This window comes from Chlorocebus sabaeus, chromosome 11 (genome assembly GCF_047675955.1).
Source record: "Chlorocebus sabaeus isolate Y175 chromosome 11, mChlSab1.0.hap1, whole genome shotgun sequence".
Taxonomy (NCBI): domain Eukaryota; kingdom Metazoa; phylum Chordata; class Mammalia; order Primates; family Cercopithecidae; genus Chlorocebus; species Chlorocebus sabaeus.
The window spans coordinates 126909666-126930642 of NC_132914.1; the positions used below are offsets into that span (position 1 = coordinate 126909666).

A 20977-nucleotide genomic window follows, 5' to 3' on the forward strand; every position below is an offset into this window, starting at 1 on the left:
AGTTACTCTGGTCCCCTCTCACTCTGGTCATCCTTGACTGGCCCTGGATGTCTGACTGGTACCTGACCTATGAAACAGGAGCTCGACGCTGGGCCATGCCAGCACTTTCAACACAGAGAGTCTAGAAACACAGTCACAATTCGGAGAAAAGTGCCCAAGGATATTTGGCTGGATCCTTCAGGGTTATTTATAGCAGATAGCCAGAGAGAACAGACACACACCAATTCTAAATATTTGGAAGCTATGCTAAATTAGTGTCAAATTGACTTCATTTCAAAAGATATACAGTTTTATTATTTTCTAATTATAGGGATTCAAGCTAAAGAATAATCTTGCCAGGTCCAAGTTAACCTCCAGCTGTTTACACAAACACATGAGACTCATCCATAATCAGAGCGTTTTAAGTATGCAGCAAGCACATTATAAATGCAACCTCTTAAAGAAACTGTGTAGCATTGTACCGAGGTAAACACACATTCATGAAACATTTCCTTCATTGTTGTTCTTATCTGTAAAACTGATTTTTTAAATCGAATTGACATTTCTAATTGATGGGCTGTGAACAAATATACTTTGCTGTATTTCCCAAATTTTCCAAACTTTGACCTGTGAGTGGAGCCACCAAATTTAGAAGCTTCAAATGCATTTGCTTCTGAATTTGCCAAGACTTGGAGCCTCATATTGTGCAGCCAAGCATAGTGAATTTATCTTGGTTTTGTTACAGATTGCCAAAGATAAAAGCCACCCTTGGACCCTAATGGATATGTTTAGTGTCTAATAAAGTCATGAGACACAAAGCTTTCTGTGAAATTCAGTGCTACACATATCACTGCTTCCACACACGCACGCACACACACACACACAAGCCGCATGTGGCTCTCATCTCCTCAGAGTCAAAGCTTCAGGGGATTGCAGTGTTTAATCCCGGGTTCAGAAAATCTAGTCAGTCGTTGGCAGACCTAAAAGATGGCAGACAGTATGAAACGGTGTAAGAACAAAGCTCCCCTATTCAAACATTTTGTTTCTACCACCAAAATATTTCTCTACACAAGCAGCCATCCTCACAGAGAATACTATGTAAGACTTTTGGACCCAGAGAAGTAAAACACAAAGCCAGCAGACCTCGCTGAGGACCTGTGGCCAGCTGGATCTAGATCCGATTTCCAGAGGGACGGAAGGGAACGCTAATGAAGGCTCGGCCCCACAGATGTGTTCCTGTGCCCTAAATCCCTGCGGCTAATCCACGAATGGCACATCCAACCAGGCCAAAGCTTTTTACCTTCCAGGACTTAGCCAGGTTCGGTCATTAGATGCATGTCCATTAGGTTGTTTCTTTAGTTACAATCAAAAAGGCATTTCTAATACTAGGTCACAATCAAATAAACTTCAATGTGCAACACAGAATCAAAACGGTGATTTATTTTCTTAAACGCATCCACCCTTCAAACATAAAGGAAGAAGGGGGAGGGAAGAGGGGAAGGGCGAGGGGAGGGAAGAGGGGAAGGGCGAGGGGAGGGAAGAGGGGAAGGGCGAGGGGAGGGAAGAGGGGAAGGGCGAGGGGAGGGAAGAGGGGAAGGGCGAGGGGAGGGAAGAGGGGAAGGGCGAGGGGAGGGAAGAGGGGAAGGGGCGGGGAGGGGCCAGGCGAGGAGAGGGGGGTCGAGGGGAGGGGTTCGAGGGGAGGGGGGGTCGAGGGGAAGGACGAGGGCCAGGGCGGGGGAAGGGGAGAGGGGAGGGACGAGGGGGGAGGGACGAGGGGAGGCACGAGGGGGGGAGGGGAGGGGGGAGGGGGAGGGGAAGGGGGAGAGGGGAGGAGATAGGGAGAAAGAGGGATAAAGAATAGAAAAAAAATAGAAGAAAAGAAAAGCTAGAGAAGACAACCATAAATCCCTATGAAGGGGGATAGACAGCTGGTCATTACTGGATGAACTCTGTAAGCCCACATATGAAATATATCTTACATACAGTTGCGCTCCTAATTTTGGAAGTCATAACACACATTTTATTACATTGCACATCAAGTCAAACTGTTGAGTTGTACAGCAGTGCTAGGACATTTGTAATAACCCAGTAACACTTCTACTAAACAGCTGTTATAATCAAACTTGCCTGTGTTGAAAATAAAACTAAAACTATATAATGAAAATACAATCAAGCCTAGGCAAGTAGCTTCCCTCGCACATCATATTCCAAAGTGAAAAGCAGCCCATATTTATTCTAAAGTACACAGAGCTTATTTTCAATGTCTTGTCTTTGGTATATTCTTATATAAGAAACTCAACAAATTCTACTGTATATTCTTCACACATTATGCTCATTTATTTTTTTGAACACCAAGTTCTATTTCCAGGGAGACACAAAATGATAACTTTGAGGTTGGTACCATATTATACTTAGAACTTACATATCTGGAATAGATTTTGAGTTGGCAAACCCTGTTCTCTGTCCTTTCTGACAGCTGGTTACCATTTCATTTGCAGTCTCATTTCAGCTGGGAGGCATTTAACTCTCCAATTTTGAAAAGGCTTCTTGGATACCTTTAGCATTCCCCAAACTTGCTGATAATGCCCGAAGCTAAGGCAAAAGGCATACCATCAGCATCTCCCTGACTGCACCATCAATGGCCTGGAAAATCTATGAAGACGAATATTCTCACAACCAAATTGCCAACCCGGAAAGATCAGACTGATCTCCACCGTGCAGGTGGAGTTTGTAAAAACGGGAAGGCCCGCTCCACTTTGGCGAGTGATAACACAACTCATCTGGCCAAACAGCTTCTCGAAAACACCACCTGATCCTGATCGACGGGCGAGTACAGACAGACACGGGGAAACGACTTACCTCAGCGTGAAGCGATCTTCAGTGGAATTTCTGGAGATGGAAACAGGGAAAGTCAGCACGTCTCCTTTCCTCACGGTCTTTGGTATGTAGTGGATGGCCACGCTGCTGTCCAGACGCAGCTCTCTCAGGGAAGGCTTCCTGTGCGTCTGGTAAAGGAAGATGCTCCCGATCCTCTGTAAGGGAGGCCCGGACTCATCCATGTCACTGTGGCCTGTCCGGATCCCATTGCTTTTCCTCGCATCCTCCCTGACGCAGTCCCCGCGCTCACCCCCCTGGGTGCACGGTGTAGTAGAGCTCCACGGGGGTCCCCTCCGGCTGGTCCACGGCCTTCTTCCTGCCGGCAACCACCGTGGGGGGGCTGAACCAGCTGGACAGGAGCTCCAGCTCGGCCACACACAGCCCCAGGTCCCCCTTCAGCCGGCAGCTGCCCCGCACCTCTCTGGTCTCTCGGAAAGCAAAGAGCCTCAGGCACGGCAGCTTCTCCCCGGCGCTGCGGTCGTCCCAGTCTCTGCCCACGATGTGGAACAGAACCTGCACTTTGGGCCGGCTCAGGTAGACTTTGTCCCGCAGGATGTGGGCTTTTAGTTTCCAGTTAAGAGAAAATTTGTTGGTGAATCCAAACGGGTTGGAAGGTAGCATTAAATCCTGGGGCACCACCTGCTCGATGGAGAAAGGCCCGTAGCTGGCGTTGAGAACAGGCAGCCGCTTGGATTTGTAAATCAGAAATGACTCCACCCGGGACTGCAGGCTGGAGTTCCTCATGATATCCTGGTTGGCCTCCTTCAGGAAGAAGGAGACGTCAGCGTTGTTGATGTGGTAGGTCACGGGGAGGTAGGTGGGCAGCAAGGAAAACCTCTGGATGCTCTCAAGGATCCCTCGACCTTCCGTCACTGTGGGGAGGGAATCGCAGCGCAGGTGTTAGTAATGCTAAGGTCCTGTTACCCGTATTTCAGACACCTGCGTGGCCCCTTCATAACACAGGACCCTGTCTTCATGCCAATTATGCAATTCCTTACCCAAACCTCTTAATCCAATCTACTCGCTTCATATTATTTGTTTCAGAAGAAATAAATGCCACCAACCTAAGTAGAAAACCAGTATCATTTAACCTATAAAAAAGTTGAGCATGCAAATAAATACAATTCAAATGAAGTTTTAAAATGTCAACTCGTGGTAATGGTGTTTTTATGGGGTTATGGTAAAGACTTGCCTGTTTTTTTTTTTTTTTTTTTTTGATAAAAAGAGAAATGAGCAAGTGTTAGAAAGCTGTCACAAACAAGCCAGCATCGACAGAGAGGCACCGTCCCATTGAATCAACACAGACTGAGACTGGTAAAAACAGGAACGACTTTCTCAACACATGGATCAATGCTATGTCCACATTTCACCTAATACAGATTCTTTGTGTGTGTGTGTGTGTGTGTGTGTGTGTGTTCATGTGCTGCATTTAAGGACATGTCCAATGGGAAATGGTAACAGACTTGAGGCAAAAATAGATACAGATGCACAATCATAAATCACACAGACAGTGTACAGCCGCCGCCTCTTGGAGTTAAGGGGAGAGATGCAGAGAAAAGACCTTGAAAGGATATACTGGGAGGGGCCCTCCAGAAACAGATGAGATGATGTGACCACACCACCAGTGTGCCAGGGCCAGGTGTACAAGGCACTTGCTCCAAGTCATCTGTGAAACACTGGACCCTAGAACCTAAGAAGCAAGGGCAGCACCCCACTTCCATCCCAGCCACATCCTGTGGACACTACGCGGTCAGCAACAAACAAAAACCAGTGTTCATTATTCCGCACTGAACGTATCTCTCCCTCAGGGGGAGAAAAATCCAAAATGTTATTTTTACAGGTGATCTTACATTCTGTAAGAAAAATGCAGGCAGAGCAATTGCATAATCCAAAGAACCAATTTAAGGAGTTTTAGAAATGGAAACTATTGGCTCTGGGAATGCTGACTTTCTAGGCAAAGCTCCACAAGTTACGCTGAAGCCCTTCTCGTCAGTCACCATGTAATTACCTTTGATGACTCGGACACTCACGGCGTCACCTTTCTCAAAGGCCCACACAAACACATTTGGAAGCATGATGCCTACCTGAGTCAGGACCCCTCTTGGCAGTCGTCTGCCAGCAGCTGAGAGAGCCAAGAGCTCGGAGGCAGGGGTCCTGCTCCTGGCTTCTCGAGACCACAGAGCAGGTCACTGACCCTCGTTGCTTCCCGTGGACCCATTGGTAGCACGAGGGGGCTGACTGGAGCGCTGTAGCCTCAGCCCAGCTGTGATACCGCAGGGTGTCAGGCTGCATCCAATTTAACTTCTAGACAAGAAGTTCAACAGATGTATTCAACTTGAGTTTACAGAAGGCCCTGGATGAAAAAATCTCTCCAATCAACGGCATCACCAAACTCAGAGCAGGCTGAGCTTCCATTTAAACAATTAAGGCTTGTCTTGGGCTGAACCATTTGAGACTGCTTATAAGTAAGCAGTCTGCACCCACCCAAAGGACAAGTTCCTAGGGTTCAATGTCACAAATATGGATTTTTGTTTTCAAAAATCAAAATATCATAGATATAAAAAGGGACTTCATGCCTTAAAAAGATTACATGTTTTAACTTTATGGAAATAACTCCTGATTTATATTATCTCTAAACTTGTATTTTCACATGTGAGTTATGGTAAAAACAAAGAAGAGGCAGAGAATTTTTCATCCCCTCTCTCGGTACCCTCTCCCCATTTGCCTAGCCACATTTCTGTGACCTCTCTGGCTGCATTATCAAAGTCACCTTGCTAGGATCCTTTCCTTGACTGTATGATTCTGGGTTATGTTCTCCATCTGGGTTTTTCTGTAGCATCCCCAACTTCCTGCATCAAAACACATTATGCTTTGCTGTAATTCTCTATGTGCTCCAGTGTGGGATAAGGCAGGGAGCAGAAATGATACAGAGGGCTTTTTTCTCCGCTGTATTCACAGTCTTTAGGAGAGTGCCTGGTAAATATCAGGTATTCAGTAAATATTCGATAAACACGTGAATGAATGAATCAACAAGTGTATTATGCTTTTACTGTTACAAAGAGCAGATTCTGTTTTTACGCTAGGATGTTATTCACTGTCCTCTTCGCTTCCATCCCTGTAATCAGCATCCTGGATCCTTTTATCCCATTAAGAGTTCCATGTAATCCTGGTGATATGGGACTAAGGAAGATGGGCCTCTCCATGTAATGAGACTCCTATAAGACCTACATCAATGATACAGCGTGCCCTATTGTTAAAAACACATCTTGGCACCACTTAGAACAAGTACCTTGAGCTGCCTCAGCATTCTTTTGCCATTTGTGCTAGAAACAGCCAAAGCCAGACAACCAAATTACAGATGGTTAAACATTAATGCCAGATACCAAGGTTCCGTGAACTTCCCTGTTGAACATCTGACCCCGACTACTTGAGGCCACAAAACTTAATTGCACAGCTAATTACACATTCCAAGGGCAACGACATTGGGTCCTCCAATTTTATTCAGGAAAGCAATAAGGCAATCAGGGGTCACTGCAAACGTCATTTGAAGGGAAGTAACTTCTTAGCTTTATTCCACAAATGGTGTATTAGTCATTTTGCCTGGTATCTGACCTAAATGTTTATTGCTTAAAATTGCTCCATATCGACCTCAAGCTAGTGTCACTTCCTTCCTTTTTTTTTAATAATACTACAAAAATAATGCCAATTATATTCCACGATGCACAGAATGCATCATAAAACTCATTATCCTCTCATCCCTACAGGAGTGGTTACTATCACTAAAGGACACCATTTATATTTAACATAAAAATTAGCAAAGTGTTAAATAACAAAGAAGCTATACACAGTAAATGTCAGTTAATAATTTGCTAAGGACAAAAATTACTTTTTGATTGGGTGCCATGGCTGTAATTCTTACTTGAGGGAGAGTGGCATGTTCACATCTTGAAGCAACTCAGTGGTCTGGGAGAGATTTTGTATTAATTTTAACATTTTCGAAAGGATCATTTTTTCCCCTGAATAATACTTTTTCAAAAAATATGGGAAGAAAGCAATTTGAGCACAAGACTCTCAATTTTCCCCTATGTGGACTCAAAAGCAATAACTAATAGAATATGGTAATAGGGAAGAAAAATCTACATTCATGCTGAAAATTAGGTACAACCTGCATGCCATAGACTGCAAGAATTACTGGGAGTCACAAGGGACTCAAATACCTCACATAGAAAACAGAATGATTAGGGCTGCCAGACAAAACACAAACACCTAATTATGTTTTGATTTCCAGAAAACAGAAATATTCCATAGGGCATGCTAATAATTAAAAATAAATATTTTAAAATTGTGTTTTTCTGAAATTCAAATGTAACTAGGCATCTTGTGTTGTATTTCCCAAATCTGGCAATCCTCAGCATGATATTGTCATAGAAAGAAAATAATTGTCAGCTGAGTAGATATCTGTAAGATATCTGATATCTATGCAGCTGACAAATCTACCCTGATATCTGTAAGAGCAAAGGCCATGGGCCATGTGGGTGCTCCCACACCTGACAATATTTCCAATGCTGGAAGCCAACCAGCTTTGCCATCAGCTGAATCAGAGACCCAAGCATAGGGGGCGCTGCACTGCACAGAAAGACCTAAACCATCAAGGCATCTTGCTAATGCTGTTCTTCCCTAACAGAGACAGTGATGGGGCAGGAGGTCTGACATAGCCACACTGTGCTCCTGGAAGAGTCCAAACCTAAAACCACTCACAGGAAACCAGTGCCCATGCGGCCCCTGCACCCAACTCACAGAAGGCACCTTGGGGCAAGGGATCTCCCCTGCTGGGCATGTCAACACCCCGGAGCATCCTCACTGTCCCCCAGGGATGCTGGGTCAGATGGTAACATGCAACGCCAATGCAAAAAAGGCCGCCCACAGTGAAGGATATGTAAATAAACAAAAACAGAAGGAGAACAGGACCTACCAATAAAAGCTGCAGAGTAACAGAAGGAAATTCAGAAAGACATTCAAGAAGCAGAGGAATAACATACCTTTGAAGAGTATTTGCCATAGAATATTGAAGTACCTTTTATACAAAATGACTTTGGAGCTCACAATCGTCAAGAAAAGCAGAGCCTTTGTTGTTTTGTAATGAAATAAGACTGAGATGGAAGAAGATCCTGCAGTATTAAAAGTAAGGAATTTAAAGTGGTTTCAGATGCAATAACACAGATTTGAAAAATGCAGAAAATTGAATTTATCATCTGAGAAGGGGAGCTTTTGAAGCTTTCCCTACAGCTAAATAGAAAAGGCAAAGGAATGGAAATGATCAGTAAGAGGCTGTAACCATGTGAGACGCATATTAGATGTTCAACATTCAGATGACGGAGCTCCTAATGAAGACACCAGGAAAATGCAAAAGCAGCAGCATTAAAAGGCAAAAAAAGAAAACACTCCCGGGTTTATATACATACACATATTCAGAGTAGATCATGATATTTCACTGATTCCAGAGAAAACCGAAAACACCACCTTTTAGGTATTTCTTAAAGATACATTCCCGTCAAGGGTAAAAGGTAATTCTATAAGCATTTATTTAAAAAGTAAAATTTTAAAAACTAAAAAAAAAAATCAGATTGTCTTCATTTGCATCCACTGTACAAAATTAGATATTAAAAAATACTGATAAATATTCACAGAAATACGATGAAGAATGTTCTAACTGAACAATTATCTAATTGAACAATTATTTGCCCTGAGGATTTTTCTGGTAATTGCAAGGGCAACAGAAAGAAACAAAAATGTATACCATATCTTCCGCTGCTGAAAAATCACTGCAGCCTATTATCTGGGACACCATAAAGTTAATCAAAGGTTACTCAAGAACAGGAAAATCATGTTAAATGAGAACCAGATGAGCGCTGAAAACACTTAAATGTAGAGTGCATTCAGATAGAGTTTTAAATGCAGGCAAAACCCCACACATTGAAAATAGTAATAAAAAATTCAGAATCCACACACTATAAACTTAAAAATGGCAAGAGACGTAGGGAGCAAAAGAAAGTTAAAGTAGACTAAATTTGTATCTTCATAAGAGATATCAGTAGATATGACTTTATTTTAGTCAGTGATAACCAAATAAAAATATGTCCAACTATACTTTTCTGATAACTTAAATTTTGGTTTTTATGCATATAGATTAGTGGGAAGAACTGAGAAGAGAGGACAGAAACAGTTTACTGAATAATCGATTGAATACACAGATAAACAAGAAAAATAGAAAATAAAATATAACAGAAGAACAAATTTATTAGTTATGATATTATATATAAGTGGCTTAGATTCTCCCGTTAAAAGACTAAGACTCTCGAGCTGGCTCAAAAGTTAAAAGAAAAAAAAAGTTAAGCTATAAATTGTCTCCAAGAGAACTCAAATAAGTTGACTGAGGTATTTAAAAAATAAATAAATAAATAAATAAATAAACAAACAACAAAAAGAATAGGCATAGATATTCTACAAAGAAGGAAAACTGGGGTCACAACTTTAATACAAAAAAAAGTAAAATTCAAGGTAAAAATAAGTAATTGAATTACAGGTCTTAATTTTATTAAAAGACACAATTCACAGTGCATAAATATTGTAGATATTTTATGCAAGTATATACAGCCACCAAATTAATGTAACAAAATCTCTTAAAATTACAAGTAGAAATTAATAGTAACTAAAATTTGCTTAAATGTTACATACCTCCTTTTTCTGACTTATGAAGTATAGGAAAGTAAAAAATGACATGAAGATATAAATAACTAATGCTATTATAATCTCTGTGGAGAATACACTCACTTAAAGTGTTCATGGGACCTTCTCATGAACTAATCATATATAAGGCCACAAGGAAACAATTAAAAAATTACATAAATAATTTAAATTATATTCTATGATCATATACACTAGAATATAAATTCATAACAACAGCAAAATAGAAACACCGCTATTACTTGGGAAGAGAAACCCAACTACTTAACAGTTCTTGAATCAAAATCAAAATAAAACTTACCATTATACTATATTTACAAGCTACTGATAATGGCAATACTACACAGCAAAACATATGTGAAGCAGCCAAAGATGTAGTCAAAAGCAAATTCATAATCTTCAATAGTATCATTATTAAACCGAATAAAATTGATCAACTAAACACACAAAATAAGAAACCCAAAACAAAATCTAAATGAAGATCTCTAAAGAAGCATTAATAAAAACAAAGGTAAGAAAATAACAATGCAAGACAACAAAATCGAGAATTAAATCAAAGAGGTGTTGCATTAGGAAAAATCTATATATAATTATATATAAGTATAATATAATATAATGTAATATGACATATAAAATAGTATTATATATTATACATATAATACATGTACATATGTATATAATATATATTATATATCTATATATGTGATTGTTAAAAATGAACAAATCATACATTTATAGTAATAGATTGTTAATAATGAACAAATCATGCATTTATATAGTCTCTCATACAAAAATTTCCATAAAATAAACAAAAAGGAAGGAAAAGAAAAAGCTTGTATAATTCTAGAAAGCAAGGAAAAGTTAAAATCCAAAGATTGGTACGAAATTCTAAAAGACATACAGCAGCATAGAGGGGCTGTTTGGTAACTGCACTCTCAATTTTTCTATAGAATCTCTTATTTTTGTCTGCTTTGTCAGTTTCTGAGAAAAAGAATGTGTTGAAGTTGTCCCCAGTACTTTTGGAAAAGTAAAGTTCTTGTATTTCAAACAGTTGACTCGTATGTGTCGTCAATATGTTAGACAGTACATAAGTATCTTCACCATTATATTCTCTTGGTGTATTTGTCTCCTGTTTTTAAAAAACTTTCCTTTTGTCTTTTAAAATCCTTTTAATTTTGAATTGCATTTTTTTTCCTGAAATGAAAAGAGTCATCCCTTCTGTTTTTCCTTTTTTCTTTTCTTTCTTGTTCTTTTCTTTTTTGGCCTTTGTGACAATTTCTTACTATATTTAGTCATGTTTATTTTAATGTATTCTGTGTCACTTGTCTTTAGTGTCAGTATCTAAACAGATATTGATTGTGGGCTTTTCTTTTATTCGTATGTTTAGATTTATTCCTGCTATCTTATTTTACACTTTAAATTTATTACAAATTTGTGTTGTTAGTTTTTAAAAATTTCTTCTCTCTGGTTAGGTTGATTTTTACATTTATTTTTTCTTTCTAGTGGTTGTAAATGCTGCATTAGTTATTTATTGGCAAGGAATATATGCAATCAAATTGGCTAATAAAGACGCAGAAAATATACAAATTTGAAAAGGCTTGTAACCTAATATCCATGGAAGAATGTTCTGGAATTTCCATTCAATAAGTCCAAATAAAGAACTTTCGACCTTACTCTACTCATCTCCCTTAAAACTCATTGAAAACAACACCACCATCTTACAGGGAGAAAAGCCAATCCTCAATTAAACAAGAATGTTACCCAAAACCCCAAATCACAAAGAATATCCAACTTAACGTGAATTGGGCAGCCTTCCTCAAGAGTGGGTGAGGGGCTCCTTCCAGACCAGATGGGTCCAAACATGCTCAGAATGGCAAAGCCCAGTGGTGGAGCAGATGCCCCACAAAAGGCTGAGGCTCGGGACCCTGCCTGGCCTCAGTGAGAGGATCAGAGGTGAGGAGAGGCAGGGACTGAGGGGAAACCATCTGTAGCAGACAGCAGCACAGAGAGATCTTCCATGAGCCACCCCAAGTCCTGTGAGCTCCAGACTGAGAGGTATGCCACTAGGACCTCAGGTAGGAGGTGTTCAGGATCATGGGCCACATCCAAGTTCCCGCTCACCCCAGCTCACTTCCCTTCCTCCTTCCAATTTCCCTGCACCAATGACTGCCCCACCCAACGATTAACAATAACCAAACAGTCAGACCTAATACCTTCCACCCAACACCTAGCCCATTCTCAGCTGACGACCTGCACTTCATTCAGAAAGCAGAACCCACCAGAAAGGATCTCTTATCTTCCTTCCCCTAAATCCACGCTCTACTTACAAACTTCAAACACTCTTTGCCTCTTATGATAAAGCCTCTGTTTCCTTTAAAGTCCAATGCTTAAGTTCCTACATTTGTCCCCTATTAAACTCCTGCATGTTCTGTTGCCCTGGCTGGAGTGCAGTGACACAATTACAGCTCACTGCAGTCTTGACCTCCTGGGTCCAAGCAGCCGTCCCATGTCAGCCTCACACACAGCTTAGACTACAGGTGGACACCACTGGACTCAACTGTTTGTTTTGTTTTGTTTTTTTTTATAGAGACAGTCTCCCACTGTTTCCAAGGCTGGTCTCGATCTCCTGGGTTCAAGGGATTCTCCCACACTGGCCTCCCAAAGTGCTGGAATTACACTCATGAACCACTATGCCTGACTCATCTACCATTTGCACACACACACATAGATATCTCCCTATGCAAACACACACACACCTACTACACACATGTATGTATATGTACACTTTTATAAAGAAACATGTATTATAGAGAGATGTGTATATTTATGTCAGTGATGATAAATAGCTCTTTGCAAATATGTGTGTATGCACACATACAGGGCACTCTATGGTCACTGTGCCAGTCTGAATACCTATTTTTGGGAATATCTTCCCTAAAATATCCATGTCCCAATTACTAAAACCTGTGACTATGTTATCTACCTAGCTAAAAGGGACTTTGCAGAAATGATTAAGTTAAACATTTTGAGTTGTGGAGCTTGTCCTTGGCTGTGTCCCCACCCAAATCTCACCTTGAATTGTAGCTCCCACCCTCCCCATGTGCTGTGGGAGGGACCTGGTGAGAGGCAACTGACTCATGGGGGCAGGTCTTTTCCATGCTGTTCTCATGATAGTGAATAAGCCTCAGGAGATCTGATGGTTTTATACAGGGGAGTTTCCCTGCACAAGTTCTCTTCTCTTGTCTGCCACCATGTGAGACGTGACTTTCACTTTCTGCCATGATTGTGAGGCCTCCCCAGCCACATGAAACTGTGAGTCCATTAAACCTCTTTTTTTTTTTTTTTCTTAAAAAATTACTGGCCAGGCGCTGTGGCTCATGCCTGTAATCCCAACATTTTGGGAGGCCGAAACGGGTGGATCACAAAGTCAGGAGATCAAGACCATCCTGGCTAACATGGTGAAACCTCATCTGTACTAAAAATACAAAAAATTAGCTGGGCGTGGTGGTGGATGCCTGTAGTCCCAGCTACTTGGGAGGCTGAGGCAGGAGAATGGTGTGAACCTGGGAGGCAGAGCTTGCAGTGAGCCGAGATCGTGCCACTGCACTCCAGCCTGGGCGACAGAGCAAAACTCCGTCTCTAAAGAAATAAATAAATAAACCAGTCTTGGGTATGTCTTTAACAGCAGTGTGAGAATGGACAAATATGCCTGGATTACCTGAGTAAGCCAGATGTAATCACAGGGTCCTTATGCAAAGGTGTCAATGTCGGAGAGGTGAGGTGACGATGCTGCCTGTTGGTTTTGCGGATGGAGGAAGGGGCCATTAGCCAAGGAATATAGGCATCCTCTAGAAACCACAGAAGGCAGGGAAACTGTTCCCCTGAAGCCTCTGGAAGGAATGACACCCTAAGGCTCAACTTTAAGCTCCTAGTATCATTCGATTTCTGTTTTAATAATCAGAAGTGTCATTTCTGATGTTTTATTTTATGTTCTTCCTTTTGCAGATAAGGGAACTGAACGTCAAAGGGATTAACAACCCTTTGACCTCAACCAAGTTTGTGCAATTAGTAAGTGCCCGTGCTGGGACTAGACCGTGGATCTAAGCCTCTAGAGTGCAAGAGCTGGTACACACAGACGCATACAAGCTGACTCTGTGAATCTCCTTTCAGCTCCACGTTCAGTGACTTCAGGTGGGCAGCTCTACATCAGCCATGGAGGGAGTATTTACACCATGGAAATTGGCAAACCCCACAAATCCCATGTGGCTCTTCCTACCTCCTCCTGGAGCCTACTGTTAAACATTTACCCTGTTAGTCTGCTGCCTGGGTTTGTATTCACCTCATTCCACTGTGATCGCATCACCTTTTTCATTATTGTGAAACTTTTCTTGGCTCTCCAATGATTCCCATGTAATAGTCTGTTTTCCGGCTCAGCATTCAAAACCTTCCCCTATTTACACTTGTCCTTCCTTTCCTCGGGACCTGGCTGATTCGCTGCACTTTACCTAATGCTCTACCAGTTTGTGCTGCTGGCCATTCACCAAATATAGCCTCTCCTTTCCCTCGGAGATGTTGCTACTCTCCAAGTTGCAATGCCCTCTCCTCTAAATCAAATCTCCAGCAGATAGACTACTGTCTGTTCTGGGACATTGCATATTATGACCTCTCCCTCTAAAGATCCTCCCCATTCCCCCTGGACTAATGGGATCGCTACGCCTATGCAAAATTGTGATTCTGTTTTTCTTTTTGGGTGTGTAGCAAACTATGCTTTGTAGTAGAGTTAATTGAGTTCATTTTATTTTCTCGACTAAAGTACTTATTTAATGATTACTCTTCTATTCCAGACACTGTTCTGTATGCTCTACGATGATGAACAAACTGAATCCTCTTAGCAGCCCCATGTGTTAGGCACTATTATTCTCATTTCACAGTGACAAAACGGAGACTCAGAGAGGCTGAGTGACTTGCCTAAAGTCACACAGGTGCTAGGTGGCAGAGGCAGGATTCAAACCTGACACTCTGGCTCCATGACCAGTGAACAACATGTCCTTTCAATGAATGATTTCTGGATCCGGCCCTGTGCTGTTCTCCTTTCCACTTCAAATCATGTCCTTCTCAATATGTGGTGTAAGTACCGACAGCACTGTGCTAATAATTCCCAGGGATCCCCAGAAAAACATACACAGATGCACCTCAATTCATGATGAGGTTGCCTCCCAATAAGCCCATCACAAATAGAAAATCTCAGAAGTCAAAAGTGCATTTCATACACCTAGCTTACAAACATCATAACTCAGCCCAGCCTACCTTCAGTGTGCTCAGAACACTCACATGAGCCTGCAGGTGGGCAAAATCCCCTAGCAGCACAGGACATGGCAGAGGATCAGTTGTTCAACCTCGTGATCTCATGGCTGGGTGGCCGCTGCCCAGCAGCATGAGAGGGTACCCTTGGACATATTGTGAGCCCATGAAAAGATCAAAATTAGAAGCATGGTTTCCACTGAATGCATACTGCTTTTGCATATCATAAAGTTAAAATCATTAAGTTGAACCATCATAAGTCAGGGACTGTCTATATACCTTTAAATTGTGATTGTCCATGCTTCTCTCAATGAATTTAGAAAAAATTATAATTCACACATCAAGCCCAAAATTCACGGGTATCATTGTTTAGCTTGAGGCTAAAGGTGGTGCTCTGGTCATCTGTCTACACTGGCTGCGTGAGTTACAGGTGGAAGTTTTGAAAGAGACGTAGCTGCTACAAAAGTTGTGAAGATGGTGCGTGTGATGACAGAGCTGGACATTTTTAGGGGTTTATCTCATATTCATGAATGGAGAAAATCTTAGCCCCAGGCAAATGCACAAGTTATTTTGTGGAGATCCGCATCGACCCGAGAACGCTCCTAGAGGATTTTCCCTTCACTGGGGTTACTGGAGCAGCTCCATGGAGGCCAGACACAATGATGTGACACACACTGTCCTCACTTCGCTTCTGAAACACTTAAATGTGTTGTTTGAGAGATTCTGGCAGGGAGTTTGTCTTCATTTCTCTCTCTGGTACATTTTCATACTTTGAATGACACAGGACAGCGGTATTTTATCACATCTCCTAAAAAAGTATGCGATGGCGAGGAGCATAGCCAGGGTCAAGGCAGCACCCCTCTGCGGAGGCGTCCACGGGAGAAGCCCTCGAGCATACAGAATAACTTCTTATGGGTACATATTTGGAGATCATGAAGGTATCTCAAAAGCAAGATACATTTCTATCTTTATCGATTCATGGTGTCATTCCCAACACAGATGTCTGTGCCAGATGCAGTGCTGGGTGCAGGGGAAATGGAATTCAACAGGAAGAGCCTGACCGCTATCCTCACGAGGCTGGCATTGGAGTGAGGGGGACCGATTAAATATCAAGAAAGAAAGAAACACCTGTCATATAATTTCACAAAACTGTAAGTATGAAATAAAACAGGGCCAGGCATGGTGGCTCATGCCTGTAATCCCAGCACTTTGGGCAAAGTGCAGGCAGATCACTTGAGGTCTGGAGATCGAGACCATCCTGGCCAATATGTTGAAACCCTGTCTCTACTAAAAACACAAAGATTAGCTGGGCATGGTGGCATGCACCTGTAATCCCAGCTAGTCAGGAGGCTGAGATGAACCCAGGAGGCAGAGGTTGCAGTGAGCTGAGATAGCACCAGTGCACTCCAGCCTGGATGACGGAGCAAGACTCCGTCTCAAAAAACAGGAAAAAAAAAAAGAAAAGAAAAGAAAACAGGGTGAGAGGATAAAAAGTTATCTAGCCAATCAAATACGCTGAAGACCAACTTGAGACAGGAAGAGAGGAGTGATACATTCCCAAACAAACTAATCCTATTTAGCCTTTGTGAGTCCTGACCCTTCACCAGCTAAATACAAAGCCTGGAAATTAAAGTGGAAACCAGACACCCTCCATGAGGGATTCTCAACCTCAGCACCGCTGAAGACCAGCCTTGGTCGTAGGGGCATCCTGTGCCTTGCTGAATGCTTATCAGCCTCCCTGACCTCTGCCTAGGTGCCAGCAGCCGCCACCCCCAGCCCAGCTGTCACAATCATAAATGTCTCCAGACCTTGTCAAGTGTCCCCTCCAAGTAGAGGCTCAGGTTAAAAAAAAAAAAAAAAAAAAAAAAAAAAAAGCACCCATTTAACTAGGAATTTCGAATACTTTGTAGGGTATGTCCCCAATATCCCAGGGAACAATATTTTTATCTGAAAATAACATTTTACAGGACATGATGTATTTTTTTTTTTTTTAGCAAAAATTTGCTTCATCTGGCAACACAACTTAGGGAGAAAAACCACGCCACTTGGAGAGCTGGTGCTTCTGCTTTACAGTTGAGGAGCTAGTACATACCTAGATGGGTACGTCATGGGTAATACATTGAAAAACCACATCACATGTCCTAACCGTGCAGATTAGACAGGGAACGGCTGTATCAGAACTTTCAGACAGAGTGTGTGTGGAAGACCTACTCAAATGAGACCATGGAGATCAGGCGCTATTACAGCAGACTCTCAAGATAGAAATAAACGTCAAGCCAAGCTCGGAGTGATACATTTTTTCCTTACAAATTGACCAAGAGTTTTTTAATGGCGATGGAGCACGCTGCTGCGAGTTTCATAACAGCAACGCTCTCACGGACCTCCAGAAGAATCATGGTCAGGGTCAAATTTCTGGGAGATGATTTGACCATACCTAAAAGAGGCTTGAAATTTCCTGTGTCTCTGACCCATTCATTGTATATCTAAGAATCTATTCTGAGGAAATACAGAAATACTCTGAAAAATTTATAAGAATGTTGAGTGCAGTGCCAGCCATAAAGGTGACAAATCAGCTACAAACTATAGATCCAAAGAAAGGATATGTAACCATTTATTAGAATAGATAAGGTAAACCTATTTCTTGGTAGAAAATGAACTACAATTTTTGTCTTATAAGACTGTAAAAAACTCTGTTCAGCCTCCTCTTAACTACCACCTTCTCCTCAGATTCTGATTTTTTTTTTTTTTGCCTTGCACCAAAGAAGTAGAAGCAAATGTTCCCCAAGGAAAACACTCCAAATGCTGGATTTACCAGTGTGCCTCCTTCCTCCTGACGTCTTGGCTTTTTAATATCCTGTTTGCCTCCAAAGCTCTCTCATGCCTTTAATGCATGTTTTTTGTTGTTGTATTCTTCAGCTTTTCTACTTGTTCTCAGTAGGAGGTTTGACCTAGTGGCCTGAAGCAGATATCACATAAATTATTATTGACTGAAAAAAGAAAGAGGATGTTTAGCTTATAACACAAAAATGTGTATCATGTTTCATGGAATCTCAGATCCTATTAATTTAAAATAAACCATTATTTTATGTACCACTAAGAGGCTAAGCTATGACACAAAAACCGTAATCTCTTAGAATTTTTACTTTATACTGATAGAAAATTTATTTTAAAAGCATTTACATATAGAAGTGCTGACAACATGAACATTTATGACCAGCCCTAGCAATTGAACCGAATCCCAAGTAATTTCAGCACAAAAGAAATGTGAACACACCATAAATTTTAAGACATATTCTAATTTCAGATATAGCACATATGAAAATAAAGTCTCAGAATCATTGAAATATATATAGTATATATCCACATAAAGGAAAAACCAGGGAGACGTATACCAACCATGAATAATAGTTGTATCTGCCTGGTGGGATTTGGGGTGTTAATTTTCTTCCTAAGTGTTGTGTTTTCCTTTAAATTTTCCCATTATCGCCTAATGGTCATTATTAATTTTTATTTATTTATGTTTGAGACAGAGTCTGGCTGCGTCACCCAGGCTAGAGTCAGTGGCACAATCTCAGCTCATTGCAACCTCTGCCTCCCATGTTCAAGTGATTCTCCTGCCTCAGCCTCCCAAGTAGCTGAGATTACAGGTGTCTGCCACCACACCTGGCTAATTTTTCGCATTTTTAGTAGAGAGGGGTTTTGCCATGTTGACCAGACTGGTCTCTAACTCCTGACCTCGGCTGATCCACTCACCTCGGCCTCCCAAGCTGCTGGGATTACAGGCGGGAGCACGGTGCCCCGCCCATTATTTATTTTTAATTGGAAAAAACATTATGCAAAATATCTCTTGCTCATGTATTGTATTTCATTTATTTTATTGCAAACATTTAAGTGTATTTCGGAGTGTCTTTCTTAGGATCACTTTTAAAACTTGAATGTAAGACAAACTAGGTCCAGAGAGAGAGGGGAATACTTGAAAGCCGGCAGCCATGGTCCTCTCCCCTCACGCTTCGCGCCTTGGTATTCTTCCCTGCCACCTCCTCCTTTCAATGTCAGTGTGTTCAGCCTTAGCGCGCACGCTGCCTCTCCCCTACCCACGCGCATTCCCTGGGTGTGTTCAGCCTCAGGGCGCACGCTGCCTCTCCCCTACCCACGCGCATTCCCTGGGTGTGTTCAGCCTCAGGGCGCACGCTGCCTTTCCCATACCCACGCGCGTTCCCTGGGTGTGTTCAGCCTTAGTGCCCACGCTGCCTCTCCCATACCCACGCGCGTTCCCTGGGTGTGTTCAGCCTTAGTGCCCACGCTGCCTCTCCCATACCCAGGTGCGTTCCCTGGGTGTGCTCGGCCTCAGTGCGCACGCTGCCTCTCCCATACCCAGGTGCGTTCCCTGGGTGTGCTCGGCCTCAGTGCGCACGCTGCCTCTCCCATACCCACCGTGCGTTTCCCTGGGTAACCGCATCCACTCTCTAGGCTTCCATTTGCATGACCAGACTGGAACCCTTCCTCGACCTCCACTAAAACATCCCTCGTCCTTCTCAGCACCTTCCCTCGGAGATCTCACAGGCATCCAAAACTTGACATGTAACTCTTCATGGCCCCCTAAATATATTTGCATGGGTCTCCCTAAAACCACTCTTTTCACCGTTGTCCCAGCTCAGAAAATGCAACTTCCATTGTTCCAGTATCACATGATAAAACCTTGGCGCCACGCATGGCTCCTCTCTGCTTTTCATATCCGTGTACAATCCACACACATAAGCTCTCGGTTCTATGTGATAAACATATTTAGAATCTGAACTCCTCTCCACTCCCAGCAGTGCTCTGTATCTATCAGGTTCCAGGTGGAAAGCACTCGGCCTGCTCAAATGGGCGGTTGTTTAAAGATGGGATTATATAGGCCAGGCACGGTGGCTCATGCCTGTAATCCCAGCATTTTGGGAGGCTAAGGTGGGTGGATCACCTGAGGTCAGGAGTTCCAAACCAGCCTGACCAACATTGTGAAACCCCATCGCTACTAAAAATAGAAAAAATTAGCCAGGCGTGGTGGTGCAGGCCTGTAATCCCAGCTACTTGGGAGGCTGAGGCAGGATAATCACTTTAACCTGGGAGGTGGAGTTTGCAGTGAGCTGAGATCACACCACTGCACTCAAGTCTGGGCAACAAGAGCAAAACTACGTCTCCAAAAAAAAAAGAGAGATGGGATTATATAAAGGATGTGGGATTATTATATATTCATATTATAAATATATTATATATTTACATTATATATTTATTATATAAAGGATTATTAAAAATCCCTATGTATAATGAATGAAAATAGGAAGATAATTGGTAAAAGATGATAGTGTCCTTCAGATCAAAGTCCCAGGGTTGTGCTAAAAGTGGGAGAAGTCGAGGGCTTCTTGAATGTTGAGCCCTGGAGTTGGAAACCACCTTGTGGCGCATCTAGGAAGGCCTTCAGTACATCCTCAGGTTATTTCTTATTTAGTAAATACCCTTGGCAGGGCTCTGTGGCAGGAACAAAAACCTACTCCACACAATATATTTTCATCTTTTATTATTTTATTATTATTTTTTTGAGACGGCATCTCACTCTGTCGCCCAGGGTGGAGTGCAATGGCACAATCTCAGCTCACTGCAGCCTCTGCCTCCCAGGTTCAAGCGATTCTCCTGCCTTAGCCTCCTAAGTAGCTGGGATTACATGTGCACACTGCCATGCGTGGCTAATTTTTTGTATTTTTAGTAGAGACGGGGTTTCACTGTATTAGCCAGGATGGTTTAAATCTCCTGACCTCGTGATCTACCCGCCTCGGCCTCCCATAGTGTTGGGATTACAGGAGTGAGCCACCGTGCCCGGCCTTCATCTTTCTTTTTAACAATAGAACTCAAGTTTTAATGAAGGGAAGAGCTACGTTTCCAAGTCTCCCTTGCAGGTAGGAGTGGCCACCTCCGTCACTGCCTGGTGAAGCTTGCTGCACTCCTGAAACATCTTTGTGCAGTGCAGTGGAATGGCCACATGCCACCAGTGGCTACTGGCCACTGAAAATATGGCTGGTGCTACCAAGAAACTGACTTT

General features: G+C 42.3%; 1 protein-coding gene across 1 annotated transcript in view; it reads right to left on the reverse strand.

Annotated features, from left to right (window-relative positions):
- The window catches only part of TMEM132D (transmembrane protein 132D), an 839174-nt gene that overhangs the window by 634326 nt on the left and 183871 nt on the right, over positions 1–20977 (reverse strand). Inside the window, 2 exon segments of the mRNA XM_073021227.1 lie at positions 2839–3110; positions 3112–3728. Of these exon segments, the coding sequence (XP_072877328.1) occupies positions 2839–3110; positions 3112–3728 (889 nt within the window).